Below are 14,738 nucleotides of genomic sequence, written 5' to 3' on the forward strand. Positions count from 1 at the left end.
TTGTGATGCAGCTGATGGGTGGGTGAATTGCTGTTTTGTCCAATGTTGATTCTGTCTAGGTAAAATTCGTTAACACAGTGTCATTAAGGGGACATTGGATTTCAATTTATTGTGTTTTTTTCCACAGTTCAAAACTTGAACAGATCCTATCAGCTGGCAATTCCTCTGCAGCCCTGTGCAATTTCACCATCACAGAACATGCCTGTTCCTCTGTAAGATTCGTTTTTAAACTCACTTTGGAATCCAAAAACAGAACATGGATTTTGCCCCATTGTGGTCCTGACACAAATCTCCATGAGCTCTGACAAAATAGCTGTATTCTTTGTCAATTTTCTTTTCAAGGCTGCCTATCTCACATCCAGCAACTTGCCCACACTGCTGAACTGCACACTGAAAAGCCAAAACATATACCCGGTAGAAGTCTGGAAGCTTTTCTTCCAAAAGCTTCTGCTGTACTGGACCAGGCCCTTGAGACATTTGCTAACATGGTAAGTACAAAATCACAATTTCACAATATTGCCGTTTCCCTGCGTGAAGTTTGGGTCCAACTAAGTTGATTTTTCTGCCAATTCAAGGCCAGCAACAACACCTACCCGACCTCATCAAATGTGCTCGAGGCTCTTGGAGAAGTGAGAATTGACAACTTCAGCCATGTACAACTACAGAGCGAGAAGTTCATTACCAGCTGGTTCCAGACAAAGATCCGTCCGTTTCTGGCCGCTCCATCTTTCAACTTCCTATTTTGCCTTAGCTCCCAAAACTTCAGCTGCCAGACATACCAGATTGTGTAAGTAAATATGTACCATATTGCTCTAGTCAGCAAACTTGCAGTTTACTATAAGTTTAGATGCTGAAAGCTTTCTCTCACATGTAGCATTCAGGCATTTGGAAGCCAAAAGGCATCCATGGACAGAGACAAACAGCAAGCAGTCTTCACTCACTTCATCAAACCTTTCCTGTCAAGAAATGACTCAACAGGTAAAAGCACAAACTCAAGCTCACTTTGGTATTTCCATTACAACATGTGGTGTATTACCCTGTCAATAACTTTCTTGCTTTTTCTGCAGATCCTGGCTGTGTCTCATCTATCACGGGGAGCCAAGAGTGGCTAAAGGCAAACCTTGGCAAGTTCTCTGATTATGCAACTCTGCAGGACTTGCAAGCCTTCAATCCGAATTTATCCACTGTGAGTGCCAACTGCAGTTGTATATCTTCCTGTAAACTGAATTCATTTGACCCAGACCATTGCCATTACTGCTGTCTGATATTATGCTGGTTCCCTTTTGTAGGCTGAATTGTTGTCAGTCCTCAGTCCTTCTCAGGTGGCACAGCTGCTACTGAGCTCTAGAGCCTCCAATAACACAGATTTGATTGATCGTGTGTTTGAGCGACTGGAAGAGGGCAACGCTCTGGAAAATGTGGATGAATTCCTCACACAACTGAAAGCCAGTGAACAGGTAGGCTAGGCTTCTAAAGGGTGAAGGAGGACAATCCTGGTGTTTGATTCCAGCAGGATAAGACAGAATAAGACATGTGCTAAACCGCTACACAAGACTTCAGGGAGTCTATCATACCAAAGAATTGGTTGCGACCTTTGTGGCATACTGAATGAGTATATTTGCAACATGCAATCTCTGTATTGCTTATGTTCTTTCCCACCTAAATTTCACAGATCCCAGATTTCCAGCCTGTTGTGAGAGATCGGGTCATGAATAGGACCTTCATCATCATCAGTCCACATTTCTCCAGCTTCACGACAAAGGACTTTGAAATTTGGTTCCAAGTGAAACTGATTACCATCCTTGCAAGTTTTACTCCAGAAATGCTCAAAAATACAACCACAAACATCAGCTGCACAAACTACCAAGTCATGTGAGTAGCTTTCTTGGAACAATCAAGATTTTGTTGCAAATGAAAATGACAGTAGTGACAAAGGACAACATGAGAACATTTTCTTTCAACTATTGCAGTGTGAGTGGGATGGCTTCAGTCATCCAGGAGATGCCACTGTACAGACGACAAGAGATCACACATGTTCTCCTGGGCTACCTAAGAAGTACTGAAAATGCCATCAATGAGACAGGTAGGGTAGACGTAGTGTGCATTATGTGTTTTCCAGTGTGAAATATCCCGAAAAGCACTGAGCAAAAAACTTGCCCTCAGTTTCTTTCATGTCTACCAGTCAGAAACCTTGCTAAATTGAGCACATCCTAACTTTTGTCTGCATGCTTTAGCTTGCAGGCAACAAAATGACAGTGATGCCCAATGGGTTGAAGCAAATCTGGGTCCATTCGTCCAATATACAGCATACTCTGACCTCAGTGACTTCAACATCTCTACGGTAAGCCATACATTTCACTTCTAGTCCTCCCTCAGAACAAGAAAACAATATTATAGACTTAAAAAGGCCACGCACAGGAGTTTATTTTGCTATATCAAAAATACAAGCAATTCATAGAGCACACCTTTTTTGGTTGCGAACTGTAATCCTTTACCCAGAGCACGGGTCATTATTGCTGTCTGACTATGTGTTGATTCCCTTTTGAAGGCTGGATTGTTGTCAACACTCGATCCCTCTGAGGTGGCACAGCTGCTACTGAGCTCTGGAGCCTCCAACGACACAGATTTCATTGATCTCGTGTTTGAGCGACTGGAAGAGGGCAACGCTCTGGAAAATGTGGATAAATTCCTCACACAACTGACAGCCAGTGAACAGGTAGGCTAGGCTTCTAAAGGGTGAAGGAGGACAATCCTGGTGTTTGATTCCAGCAGGATAAGACAGAATAAGACATTTGCTAAACCGCTACACAAGACTTCAGGGAGTCTATCATAGCAAAGAATTGGTTGTGACCTTTGTGGCATATTGAATGAGTATATTTGCAACATGCAATCTCTGTATTGCTTATGTTCTTTCCCACCTCAACTTCACAGACCCCAGATTTCCAGCCTGTTGTGAGAGATCGGGTCATGAATAGGACCTTCATCATCATCAGTCCACATTTCTCCAATTTCACGACAAACAACTTTGAAATTTGGTTCCAAGTGAAACTGATTACCATCCTTGCAAGTTTTACTCCAGAAATGCTCAAAAATACAACCACAAACATCAGCTGCACAAACTACCAAGTCATGTGAGTAGCTTTCTTGGAACAATCAAGATTTTGTTGCAAATGAAAATGACAGTAGTGACAAAGGACAACATGACAACATTTTCTTTCAACTATTGCAGTGTGAGTGGGATGGCTTCAGTCATCCAGGAGATGCCACTGTACAGACGACAAGAGATCACACATGTTCTCCTGGGCTACCTAAGAAGTACTGAAAATGCCATCAATGAGACAGGTAGGGTAGATGTAGGGTGCGTGATGTATTTTCCAGTGTGAAATGTCTTCAAAAGCACCGAGCAAAAAACTTGCCCTCAGTTTCTTTCATGTCTACCAGTCAGAAACCTTGCTAAATTGAGCACATCCTAACTTTTGTCTGCATGCTTTAGCTTGCAGGCAACAAAATGACAGTGATGCCCAATGGGTTGAAGCAAATCTGGGTCCATTCGTCCAATATACAGCATACTCTGACCTCAGTGACTTCAACATCTCTACAGTAAGCCATACATTTCACCTCTAGTCCTCCCTCAGAACAAGAAATACGTATTCTAGACTTAAAAAGGCCACGCACAGGAGTTTATTTTGCTATATCAAAAATACAAGCAATTCATAGAGCACACCTTTTTTGGTTGCGAACTGTAATCCTTTACCCAGAGCACGGGTCATTACTGCTGTCTGACTATGTGTTGATTCCCTTTTGAAGGCTGGATTGTTGTCAACACTCGATCCCTCTGAGGTGGCACAGCTGCTACTGAGCTCTGGAGCCTCCAACGACACAGATTTCATTGATCTCGTGTTTGAGCGACTGGAAGAGGGCAACGCTCTGGAAAATGTGGATAAATTCCTCACACAACTGACAGCCAGTGAACAGGTAGGCTAGGCTTCTAAAGGGTGAAGGAGGACAATCCTGGTGTTTGATTCCAGCAGGATAAGACAGAATAAGACATTTGCTAAACCGCTACACAAGACTTCAGGGAGTCTATCATACCAAAGAATTGGTTGCGACCTTTGTGACATATTGAATGAGTATATTTGCAACATGCAATCTCTGTATTGCTTATGTTCTTTCCCACCTCAACTTCACAGACCCCAGATTTCCAGCCTGTTGTGAGAGATCGGGTCATGAATAGGACCTTCATCATCATCAGTCCACATTTCTCCAATTTCACGACAAAGGACTTTGAAATTTGGTTCCAAGTGAAACTGATTACCATCCTTCCAAGTTTTACTCCAGAAATGGTCAAAAATACAACCACAAACATCAGCTGCACAAACTACCAAGTCATGTGAGTAGCTTTCTTGGAACAATCAAGATTTTGTTGCAAATGAAAATGACAGTAGTGACAAAGGACAACATGACAACATTTTCTTTCAACTATTGCAGTGTGAGTGGGATGGCTTCAGTTATCCAGGAGATGCCACTGTACAGACGACAAGAGATCACACATGTTCTCCTGGGCTACCTAAGAAGTACTGAAAATGCCATCAATGAGACAGGTAGGGTAGACGTAGTGTGCATTATGTGTTTTCCAGTGTGAAATATCCCGAAAAGCACTGAGCAAAAAACTTGCCTCCAGTTTCTTTCATGTCTACCAGTCAGAAACCTTGCTAAATTGAGCACATCCTAACTTTTGTCTGCATGCTTTAGCTTGCAGGCAACAAAATGACAGTGATGCCCAATGGGTTGAAGCAAATCTGGGTCCATTCGTCCAATATACAGCATACTCTGACCTCAAAGACTTCAACATCTCTACGGTAAGCTATACATTTCACGTCTAGTCCTCCCTCAGAACAGGAAATCCATATTCTAGATTTAAAAAGGCCACGCACAGGAGTATTTTTTTGCCATATCAAAAAGACAAACAATTCATAGAGCACACTTTCTTTGGTTGCAAACTGTAATCCTTTACCCACAGCACGGGTCATTACTGCTGTCTAACTATGTGTTGATTCCCTTTTGAAGGCTGGATTGTTGTCAACACTCGATCCCTCTGAGGTGGCACAGCTGCTACTGAGCTCTGGAGCCTCCAACGACACAGATTTCATTGATCTCGTGTTTGAGCGACTGGAAGAGGGCAACGCTCTGGAAAATGTGGATAAATTCCTCACACAACTGACAGCCAGTGAACAGGTAGGCTAGGCTTCTAAAGGGTGAAGGAGGACAATCCTGGTGTTTGATTCCAGCAGGATAAGACAGAATAAGACATTTGCTAAACCGCTACACAAGACTTCAGGGAGTCTATCATACCAAAGAATTGGTTGCGACCTTTGTGACATATTGAATGAGTATATTTGCAACATGCAATCTCTGTATTGCTTATGTTCTTTCCCACCTCAACTTCACAGACCCCAGATTTCCAGCCTGTTGTGAGAGATCGGGTCATGAATAGGACCTTCATCATCATCAGTCCACATTTCTCCAATTTCACGACAAACGACTTTGAAATTTGGTTCCAAGTGAAACTGATTACCATCCTTCCAAGTTTTACTCCAGAAATGCTCAAAAATACAACCACAAACATCAGCTGCACAAACTACCAAGTCATGTGAGTAGCTTTCTTGGAACAATCAAGATTTTGTTGCAAATGAAAATGACAGTAGTGACAAAGGACAACATGATAACATTTTCTTTCAACTATTGCAGTGTGAGTGGGATGGCTTCAGTTATCCAGGAGATGCCACTGTACAGACGACAAGAGATCACACATGTTCTGCTGGGCTACCTAAGAAGTACTGAAAATGCCATCAATGAGACAGGTAGGGTAGACGTAGTGTGCATTATGTGTTTTCCAGTGTGAAATGTCTTGAAAAGCACTGAGCAAAAAACTTGCCCTCAGTTTCTTTCATGTCTACCAGTCAGAAACCTTGCTAAATTGAGCACATCCTAACTTTTGTCTGCATGCTTTAGCTTGCAGGCAACAAAATGACAGTGATGCCCAATGGCTTGAAGCAAATCTGGGTCCGTTCGTCCAATATACAGCATACTCTGACCTCAAAGACTTCAACATCTCGACGGTAAGCTTTTTATTACTCTTTCTGTCTTTCTTGAGAATAGCAAAGGAAAATTCTGGAAATTGTACGAAACGCATTTCATGCATCCTACTTTTTTGTATCCACAGCTGGAAGTTCTGGACCTTCTTTCACCATCGCAGAAGGCTGATCTGATCCTAGATCCAAACAGTGGTGCCTTAAACGATGCACATGTTGTAAGGGAGGTGTTGACGAGCTTGACGGAGACCAGTGATTTTGAGCAGCTCAAAGAATTTTTCGGGGCTTTTGCAAACATCAACAAGCAGGTGAATGCTCATTGTTAACCTTAGCTCAGTGTAAACATCAACAACTGTGAACAGCATTGGTTTATAAACCTGTCTCCCCTGGGCTTAACAAAGATTTTGTAGAGGCTAATACTGAGCCCGTGTTTAACTCGAAATGATCCATTTCTGATATGCTTCATGCCTTGAGGATTTAGTTTAGATAAGCTCCCCCTCATTTCCACAAAGACTTCAGAACCTCCTCTCTAACCTTATTATGATTCCCTTCTCTTTCAGAGAAATGTCACCCTCATCCAAAATCCAGATGTGCGAGACACCATTTTGAACCTGACCTTGACAGCCCTTGCTCCTCAGCTTAAAGACTTTCAGCCACAAGACTATCAACAGTGGTTCCAGGTTTATTTGGTTCCTGTGATGGCGAGCATCCTTCCTAGCAGCTTGCGGGTGATCCCCAGTAACATCACCTGTGAATCCTACCAGGCTGTGTAAGATATTTCTGACATCCACAGTTAGACATTTTGGGTGTGCACAATGCCAAGCTGAGGCTCCTGACAAGTCACAATGAATTCTTTTCTTCCTTTAGATACAATGGTCTTGAGCAGAGTTTGGAAGCATTGCCACTGGACCTTTCACAGGGCGTGAGATCAAGCGAGCAGTACCTCCAGGACACATTCCCACGTATGTGGCAAATATGCTTTCCTGACTAAACTTTTCTCAAAAGCCCAGTACCACCACTGTAATGACTACTGCATTGATTCATTTATGTTTTTTTTTTTCTCAAACAGGTTGCTCAGTTCCAGCTTCCTTTGTGGTAAGTTTATTTCTTTGGGGCGTCTTACATGGGTTATCCAATATTTGATCCGAGTTTGGCACACTAACTGTCCAACTGTGATAGAGTCAAGGTATTTGCACTTGAAGATGTTTCCACTACACTAACACTTACATTTTCTTTGTCTTCAGTGCAAGGTGACCCCAGTTCATGGTAAGTCTGTCTAAAAGCAGACATTTCAACTCTAAGGATAACAATGCATTCTGAAGGACTATTATCTGACACACAACCATTCTCTTTTCACAGTGAATCTCATTTGTGATGCAGCTGATGGGTGGGTGAATTGCTGTTTTGTCCAATGTTGATTCTGTCTAGGTAAAATTCGTTAACACAGTGTCATTAAGGGGACATTGGATTTCAATTTATTGTGTTTTTTTCCACAGTTCAAAACTTGAACAGATCCTATCAGCTGGCAATTCCTCTGCAGCCCTGTGCAATTTCACCATCACAGAACATGCCTGTTCCTCTGTAAGATTCGTTTTTAAACTCACTTTGGAATCCAAAAACAGAACATGGATTTTGCCCCATTGTGGTCCTGACACAAATCTCCATGAGCTCTGACAAAATAGCTGTATTCTTTGTCAATTTTCTTTTTCAAGGCTGCCTATCTCACATCCAGCAACTTGCCCACACTGCTGAACTGCACACTGAAAAGCCAAAACATATACCCGGTAGAAGTCTGGAAGCTTTTCTTCCAAAAAGCTTCTGCTGTACTGGACCAGGCCCTTGAGACATTTGCTAACATGGTAAGTACAAAATCACAATTTCACAATATTGCCGTTTCCCTGCGTGAAGTTTGGGTCCAACTAAGTTGATTTTTCTGCCAATTCAAGGCCAGCAACAACACCTACCCGACCTCATCAAATGTGCTCGAGGCTCTTGGAGAAGTGAGAATTGACAACTTCAGCCATGTACAACTACAGAGCGAGAAGTTCATTACCAGCTGGTTCCAGACAAAGATCCGTCCGTTTCTGGCCGCTCCATCTTTCAACTTCCTATTTTGCCTTAGCTCCCAAAACTTCAGCTGCCAGACATACCAGATTGTGTAAGTAAATATGTACCATATTGCTCTAGTCAGCAAACTTGCAGTTTACTATAAGTTTAGATGCTGAAAGCTTTCTCTCACATGTAGCATTCAGGCATTTGGAAGCCAAAAGGCATCCATGGACAGAGACAAACAGCAAGCAGTCTTCACTCACTTCATCAAACCTTTCCTGTCAAGAAATGACTCAACAGGTAAAAGCACAAACTCAAGCTCACTTTGGTATTTCCATTACAACATGTGGTGTATTACCCTGTCAATAACTTTCTTGCTTTTTCTGCAGATCCTGGCTGTGTCTCATCTATCACGGGGAGCCAAGAGTGGCTAAAGGCAAACCTTGGCAAGTTCTCTGATTATGCAACTCTGCAGGACTTGCAAGCCTTCAATCCGAATTTATCCACTGTGAGTGCCAACTGCAGTTGTATATCTTCCTGTAAACTGAATTCATTTGACCCAGACCATTGCCATTACTGCTGTCTGATATTATGCTGGTTCCCTTTTGTAGGCTGAATTGTTGTCAGTCCTCAGTCCTTCTCAGGTGGCACAGCTGCTACTGAGCTCTAGAGCCTCCAATAACACAGATTTGATTGATCGTGTGTTTGAGCGACTGGAAGAGGGCAACGCTCTGGAAAATGTGGATGAATTCCTCACACAACTGAAAGCCAGTGAACAGGTAGGCTAGGCTTCTAAAGGGTGAAGGAGGACAATCCTGGTGTTTGATTCCAGCAGGATAAGACAGAATAAGACATGTGCTAAACCGCTACACAAGACTTCAGGGAGTCTATCATACCAAAGAATTGGTTGCGACCTTTGTGGCATACTGAATGAGTATATTTGCAACATGCAATCTCTGTATTGCTTATGTTCTTTCCCACCTAAATTTCACAGATCCCAGATTTCCAGCCTGTTGTGAGAGATCGGGTCATGAATAGGACCTTCATCATCATCAGTCCACATTTCTCCAGCTTCACGACAAAGGACTTTGAAATTTGGTTCCAAGTGAAACTGATTACCATCCTTGCAAGTTTTACTCCAGAAATGCTCAAAATACAACCACAAACATCAGCTGCACAAACTACCAAGTCATGTGAGTAGCTTTCTTGGAACAATCAAGATTTTGTTGCAAATGAAAATGACAGTAGTGACAAAGGACAACATAATAACATTTTCTTTCAACTATTGCAGTGTGAGTGGGATGGCTTCAGTCATCCAGGAGATGCCACTGTACAGACGACAAGAGATCACACATGTTCTCCTGGGCTACCTAAGAAGTACTGAAAATGCCATCAATGAGACAGGTAGGGTAGACGTAGTGTGCATTATGTGTTTTCCAGTGTGAAATATCCCGAAAAGCACTGAGCAAAAACTTGCCCTCAGTTTCTTTCATGTCTACCAGTCAGAAACCTTGCTAAATTGAGCACATCCTAACTTTTGTCTGCATGCTTTAGCTTGCAGGCAACAAAATGACAGTGATGCCCAATGGGTTGAAGCAAATCTGGGTCCATTCGTCCAATATACAGCATACTCTGACCTCAGTGACTTCAACATCTCTACGGTAAGCCATACATTTCACTTCTAGTCCTCCCTCAGAACAAGAAATCCGTATTCTAGACTTAAAAAGGCCACGCACAGGAGTTTATTTTGCTATATCAAAAATACAAGCAATTCATAGAGCACACCTTTTTTGGTTGCGAACTGTAATCCTTTACCCAGAGCACGGGTCATTACTGCTGTCTGACTATGTGTTGATTCCCTTTGAAGGCTGGATTGTTGTCAACACTCGATCCCTCTGAGGTGGCACAGCTGCTACTGAGCTCTGGAGCCTCCAACGACACAGATTTCATTGATCTCGTGTTTGAGCGACTGGAAGAGGGCAACGCTCTGGAAAATGTGGATAAATTCCTCACACAACTGACAGCCAGTGAACAGGTAGGCTAGGCTTCTAAAGGGTGAAGGAGGACAATCCTGGTGTTTGATTCCAGCAGGATAAGACAGAATAAGACATTTGCTAAACCGCTACACAAGACTTCAGGGAGTCTATCATAGCAAAGAATTGGTTGTGACCTTTGTGGCATATTGAATGAGTATATTTGCAACATGCAATCTCTGTATTGCTTATGTTCTTTCCCACCTCAACTTCACAGACCCCAGATTTCCAGCCTGTTGTGAGAGATCGGGTCATGAATAGGACCTTCATCATCATCAGTCCACATTTCTCCAATTTCACGACAAAGGACTTTGAAATTTGGTTCCAAGTGAAACTGATTACCATCCTTCCAAGTTTTACTCCAGAAATGCTCAAAAATACAACCACAAACATCAGCTGCACAAACTACCAAGTCATGTGAGTAGCTTTCTTGGAACAATCAAGATTTTGTTACAAATGAAAATGACAGTAGTGACAAAGGACAACATGATAACATTTTCTTTCAACTATTGCAGTGTGAGTGGGATGGCTTCAGTCATCCAGGAGATGCCACTGTACAGACGACAAGAGATCACACATGTTCTCCTGGGCTACCTAAGAAGTACTGAAAATGCCATCAATGAGACAGGTAGGGTAGATGTAGGGTGCGTGATGTATTTTCCAGTGTGAAATGTCTTCAAAAGCACTGAGCAAAAAACTTGCCCTCAGTTTCTTTCATGTCTACCAGTCAGAAACCTTGCTAAATTGAGCACATCCTAACTTTTGTCTGCATGCTTTAGCTTGCAGGCAACAAAATGACAGTGATGCCCAATGGGTTGAAGCAAATCTGGGTCCATTCGTCCAATATACAGCATACTCTGACCTCAGTGACTTCAACATCTCTACGGTAAGCCATACATTTCACGTCTAGTCCTCCCTCAGAACAGGAAATCCGTATTCTAGACTTATAAAGGCCACGCACAGGAGTATTTTTTTGCCATATCAAAAATACAAGCAATTCATAGAGCACACCTTTTTTGGTTGCAAACTGTAATCCTTCACCCAGAGCACTGGTCATTACTGCTGTCTGACTATGTGTTGATTCCCTTTTGAAGGCTGCATTGTTGTCAACGCTCGATCCCTCTGAGATGGCACAGCTGCTACTGAGCTCTGGAGCCTCCAACGACACACATTTCATTGATCTCGTGTTTGAACAACTTGAAGAGGGCAACGCTCTGGAAAATGTGGATGAATTCCTCACACAACTGACAGCCAGTGAACAGGTAGGCTAGGCTTCTAAAGGGTGAAGGAGGACAATCCTGGTGTTTGATTCCAGCAGGATAAGACAGAAGAAGACATTTGCTAAACCGCTACACAAGTCTTCAGGGAGTCTATCATAGCAAAGAATTGGTTGCGACCTTTGTGGCATACTGAATGAGTATATTTGCAACATGCAATCTCTGTATTGCTTATGTTCTTTCCCACCTCAACTTCACAGACCCCAGATTTCCAGCCTGTTGTGAGAGATCGGGCCATGAATAGGACCTTCATCATCATCAGTCCACATTTCTCCAGCTTCACGACAAACGACTTTAAAATTTGGTTCCAAGTGAAACTGATTACCATCCTTGCAAGTTTTACTCCAGAAATGCTCAAAAATACAACCACAAACATCAGCTGCACAAACTACCAAGTCATGTGAGTAGCTTTCTTGGAACAATCAAGATTTTGTTGCAAATGAAAATTACAGTAGTGACAAAGGACAACATGATAACATTTTCTTTCAACTATTGCAGTGTGAGTGGGATGGCTTCAGTCATCCAGGAGATGCCACTGTACAGACGACAAGAGATCACACATGTTCTCCTGGGCTACCTAAGAAGTACTGAAAATACCATCAATGAGACAGGTAGGGTAGATGTAGGGTGCATGATGTATTTTCCAGTGTGAAATGTCTTCAAAAGCACCGAGCAAAAAACTTGCCCTCAGTTTCTTTCATGTCTACCAGTCAGAAACCTTGCGAAATTGAGCACATCCTAACTTTTGTCTGCATGCTTTAGCTTGCAGGCAACAAAATGACAGTGATGCCCAATGGGTTGAAGCAAATCTGGGTCCATTCGTCCAATATACAGCATACTCTGACCTCAGTGACTTCAACATCTCTACAGTAAGCCATACATTTCACTTCTAGTCCTCCATCAGAACAGGAAAACAATATTATAGACTTAAAAAGGCCACGCACAGGAGTTTATTTTGCTATATCAAAAATACAAGCAATTCATAGAGCACACCTGTTTTGGTTGCGAACTGTAATCCTTTACCCAGAGCACGGGTCATTACTGCTGTCTAACTATGTGTTGATTCCCTTTGAAGGCTGGATTGTTGTCAACACTCGATCCCTCTGAGGTGGCACAGCTGCTACTGAGCTCTGGAGCGTCCAACGACACAGATTTCATTGATCTCGTGTTTGAGCGACTGGAAGAGGGCAACGCTCTGGAAAATGTGGATAAATTCCTCACACAACTGACAGCCAGTGAACAGGTAGGCTAGGCTTCTAAAGGGTGAAGGAGGACAATCCTGGTGTTTGATTCCAGCAGGATAAGACAGAATAAGACATTTGCTAAACCGCTACACAAGACTTCAGGGAGTCTATCATACCAAAGAATTGGTTGCGACCTTTGTGACATATTGAATGAGTATATTTGCAACATGCAATCTCTGTATTGCTTATGTTCTTTCCCACCTCAACTTCACAGACCCCAGATTTCCAGCTGTTGTGAGAGATCGGGTCATGAATAGGACCTTCATCATCATCAGTCCACATTTCTCCAATTTCACGACAAACGACTTTGAAATTTGGTTCCAAGTGAAACTGATTACCATCCTTCCAAGTTTTACTCCAGAAATGCTCAAAAATACAACCACAAACATCAGCTGCACAAACTACCAAGTCATGTGAGTAGCTTTCTTGGAACAATCAAGATTTTGTTGCAAATGAAAATTACAGTAGTGACAAAGGACAACATGATAACATTTTCTTTCAACTATTGCAGTGTGAGTGGGATGGCTTCAGTTATCCAGGAGATGCCACTGTACAGACGACAAGAGATCACACATGTTCTGCTGGGCTACCTAAGAAGTACTGAAAATGCCATCAATGAGACAGGTAGGGTAGACGTAGTGTGCATTATGTGTTTTCCAGTGTGAAATATCCCGAAAAGCACTGAGCAAAAAACTTGCCCTCAGTTTCTTTCATGTCTACCAGTCAGAAACCTTGCTAAATTGAGCACATCCTAACTTTTGTCTGCATGCTTTAGCTTGCAGGCAACAAAATGACAGTGATGCCCAATGGCTTCAAGCAAATCTGGGTCCGTTCGTCCAATATACAGCATACTCTGACCTCAAAGACTTCAACATCTCGACGGTAAGCTTTTTATTACTCTTTCTGTCTTTCTTGAGAATAGCAAAGGAAAATTCTGGAAATTGTACGAAACGCATTTCATGCATCCTACTTTTTGTATCCACAGCTGGAAGTTCTGGACCTTCTTTCACCATCGCAGAAGGCTGATCTGATCCTAGATCCAAACAGTGGTGCCTTAAACGATGCACATGTTGTAAGGGAGGTGTTGACGAGCTTGACGGAGACCAGTGATTTTGAGCAGCTCAAAGAATTTTTCGGGGCTTTTGCAAACATCAACAAGCAGGTGAATGCTCATTGTTAACCATAGCTCAGTGTAAACATCAACAACTGTGAACAGCATTGGTTTATAAACCTGTCTCCCCTGGGCTTAACAAAGATTTTGTAGAGGCTAATACTGAGCCCGTGTTTAACTCGAAATGATCCATTTCTGATATGCTTCATGCCTTGAGGATTTAGTTTAGATAAGCTCCCCCTCATTTCCACAAAGACTTCAGAACCTCCTCTCTAACCTTATTATGATTCCCTTCTCTTTCAGAGAAATGTCACCCTCATCCAAAATCCAGATGTGCGAGACACCATTTTGAACCTGACCTTGACAGCCCTTGCTCCTCAGCTTAAAGACTTTCAGCCACAAGACTATCAACAGTGGTTCCAGGTTTATTTGGTTCCTGTGATGGCGAGCATCCTTCCTAGCAGCTTGCGGGTGATCCCCAGTAACATCACCTGTGAATCCTACCAGGCTGTGTAAGATATTTCTGACATCCACAGTTAGACATTTTGGGTGTGCACAATGCCAAGCTGAGGCTCCTGACAAGTCACAATGAATTCTTTTCTTCCTTTAGATACAATGGTCTTGAGCAGAGTTTGGAAGCATTGCCACTGGACCTTTCACAGGGCGTGAGATCAAGCGAGCAGTACCTCCAGGACACATTCCCACGTATGTGGCAAATATGCTTTCCTGACTAAACTTTTCTCAAAAGCCCAGTACCACCACTGTAATGACTACTGCATTGATTCATTTATGTTTTTTTTTTCTCAAACAGGTTGCTCAGTTCCAGCTTCCTTTGTGGTAAGTTTATTTCTTTGGGGCGTCTTACATGGGTTATCCAATATTTGATCCGAGTTTGGCACACTAACTGTCCAACTGTGATAGAGTCAAGGTAT

At 42.6% G+C, this 14,738-nt stretch overlaps 1 protein-coding gene across 1 annotated transcript in view; it reads left to right on the forward strand.

Annotated features, from left to right (window-relative positions):
- The window catches only part of LOC109195786 (uncharacterized), a 45,832-nt gene that overhangs the window by 11,804 nt on the left and 19,290 nt on the right, over positions 1-14,738 (forward strand). The window contains exons 38-62 of the mRNA XM_025901166.1: positions 2,235-2,341; positions 2,549-2,716; positions 2,932-3,131; positions 3,230-3,342; positions 3,494-3,600; positions 3,808-3,975; positions 4,191-4,390; positions 4,489-4,601; positions 4,753-4,859; positions 5,068-5,235; positions 5,451-5,650; positions 9,433-9,545; positions 9,696-9,802; positions 10,009-10,176; positions 10,392-10,591; positions 10,690-10,802; positions 10,954-11,060; positions 11,269-11,436; positions 11,652-11,851; positions 13,207-13,319; positions 13,471-13,577; positions 13,681-13,857; positions 14,110-14,318; positions 14,417-14,511; positions 14,618-14,643. Coding sequence (XP_025756951.1) covers positions 2,235-2,341; positions 2,549-2,716; positions 2,932-3,131; positions 3,230-3,342; positions 3,494-3,600; positions 3,808-3,975; positions 4,191-4,390; positions 4,489-4,601; positions 4,753-4,859; positions 5,068-5,235; positions 5,451-5,650; positions 9,433-9,545; positions 9,696-9,802; positions 10,009-10,176; positions 10,392-10,591; positions 10,690-10,802; positions 10,954-11,060; positions 11,269-11,436; positions 11,652-11,851; positions 13,207-13,319; positions 13,471-13,577; positions 13,681-13,857; positions 14,110-14,318; positions 14,417-14,511; positions 14,618-14,643 — 3,554 coding nt within the window. The remainder of the gene's footprint in view (positions 1-2,234; positions 2,342-2,548; positions 2,717-2,931; positions 3,132-3,229; positions 3,343-3,493; positions 3,601-3,807; positions 3,976-4,190; positions 4,391-4,488; positions 4,602-4,752; positions 4,860-5,067; positions 5,236-5,450; positions 5,651-9,432; positions 9,546-9,695; positions 9,803-10,008; positions 10,177-10,391; positions 10,592-10,689; positions 10,803-10,953; positions 11,061-11,268; positions 11,437-11,651; positions 11,852-13,206; positions 13,320-13,470; positions 13,578-13,680; positions 13,858-14,109; positions 14,319-14,416; positions 14,512-14,617; positions 14,644-14,738) is intronic.

This window comes from Oreochromis niloticus, linkage group LG19 (genome assembly GCF_001858045.2).
Source record: "Oreochromis niloticus isolate F11D_XX linkage group LG19, O_niloticus_UMD_NMBU, whole genome shotgun sequence".
NCBI lineage: Eukaryota > Metazoa > Chordata > Actinopteri > Cichliformes > Cichlidae > Oreochromis > Oreochromis niloticus.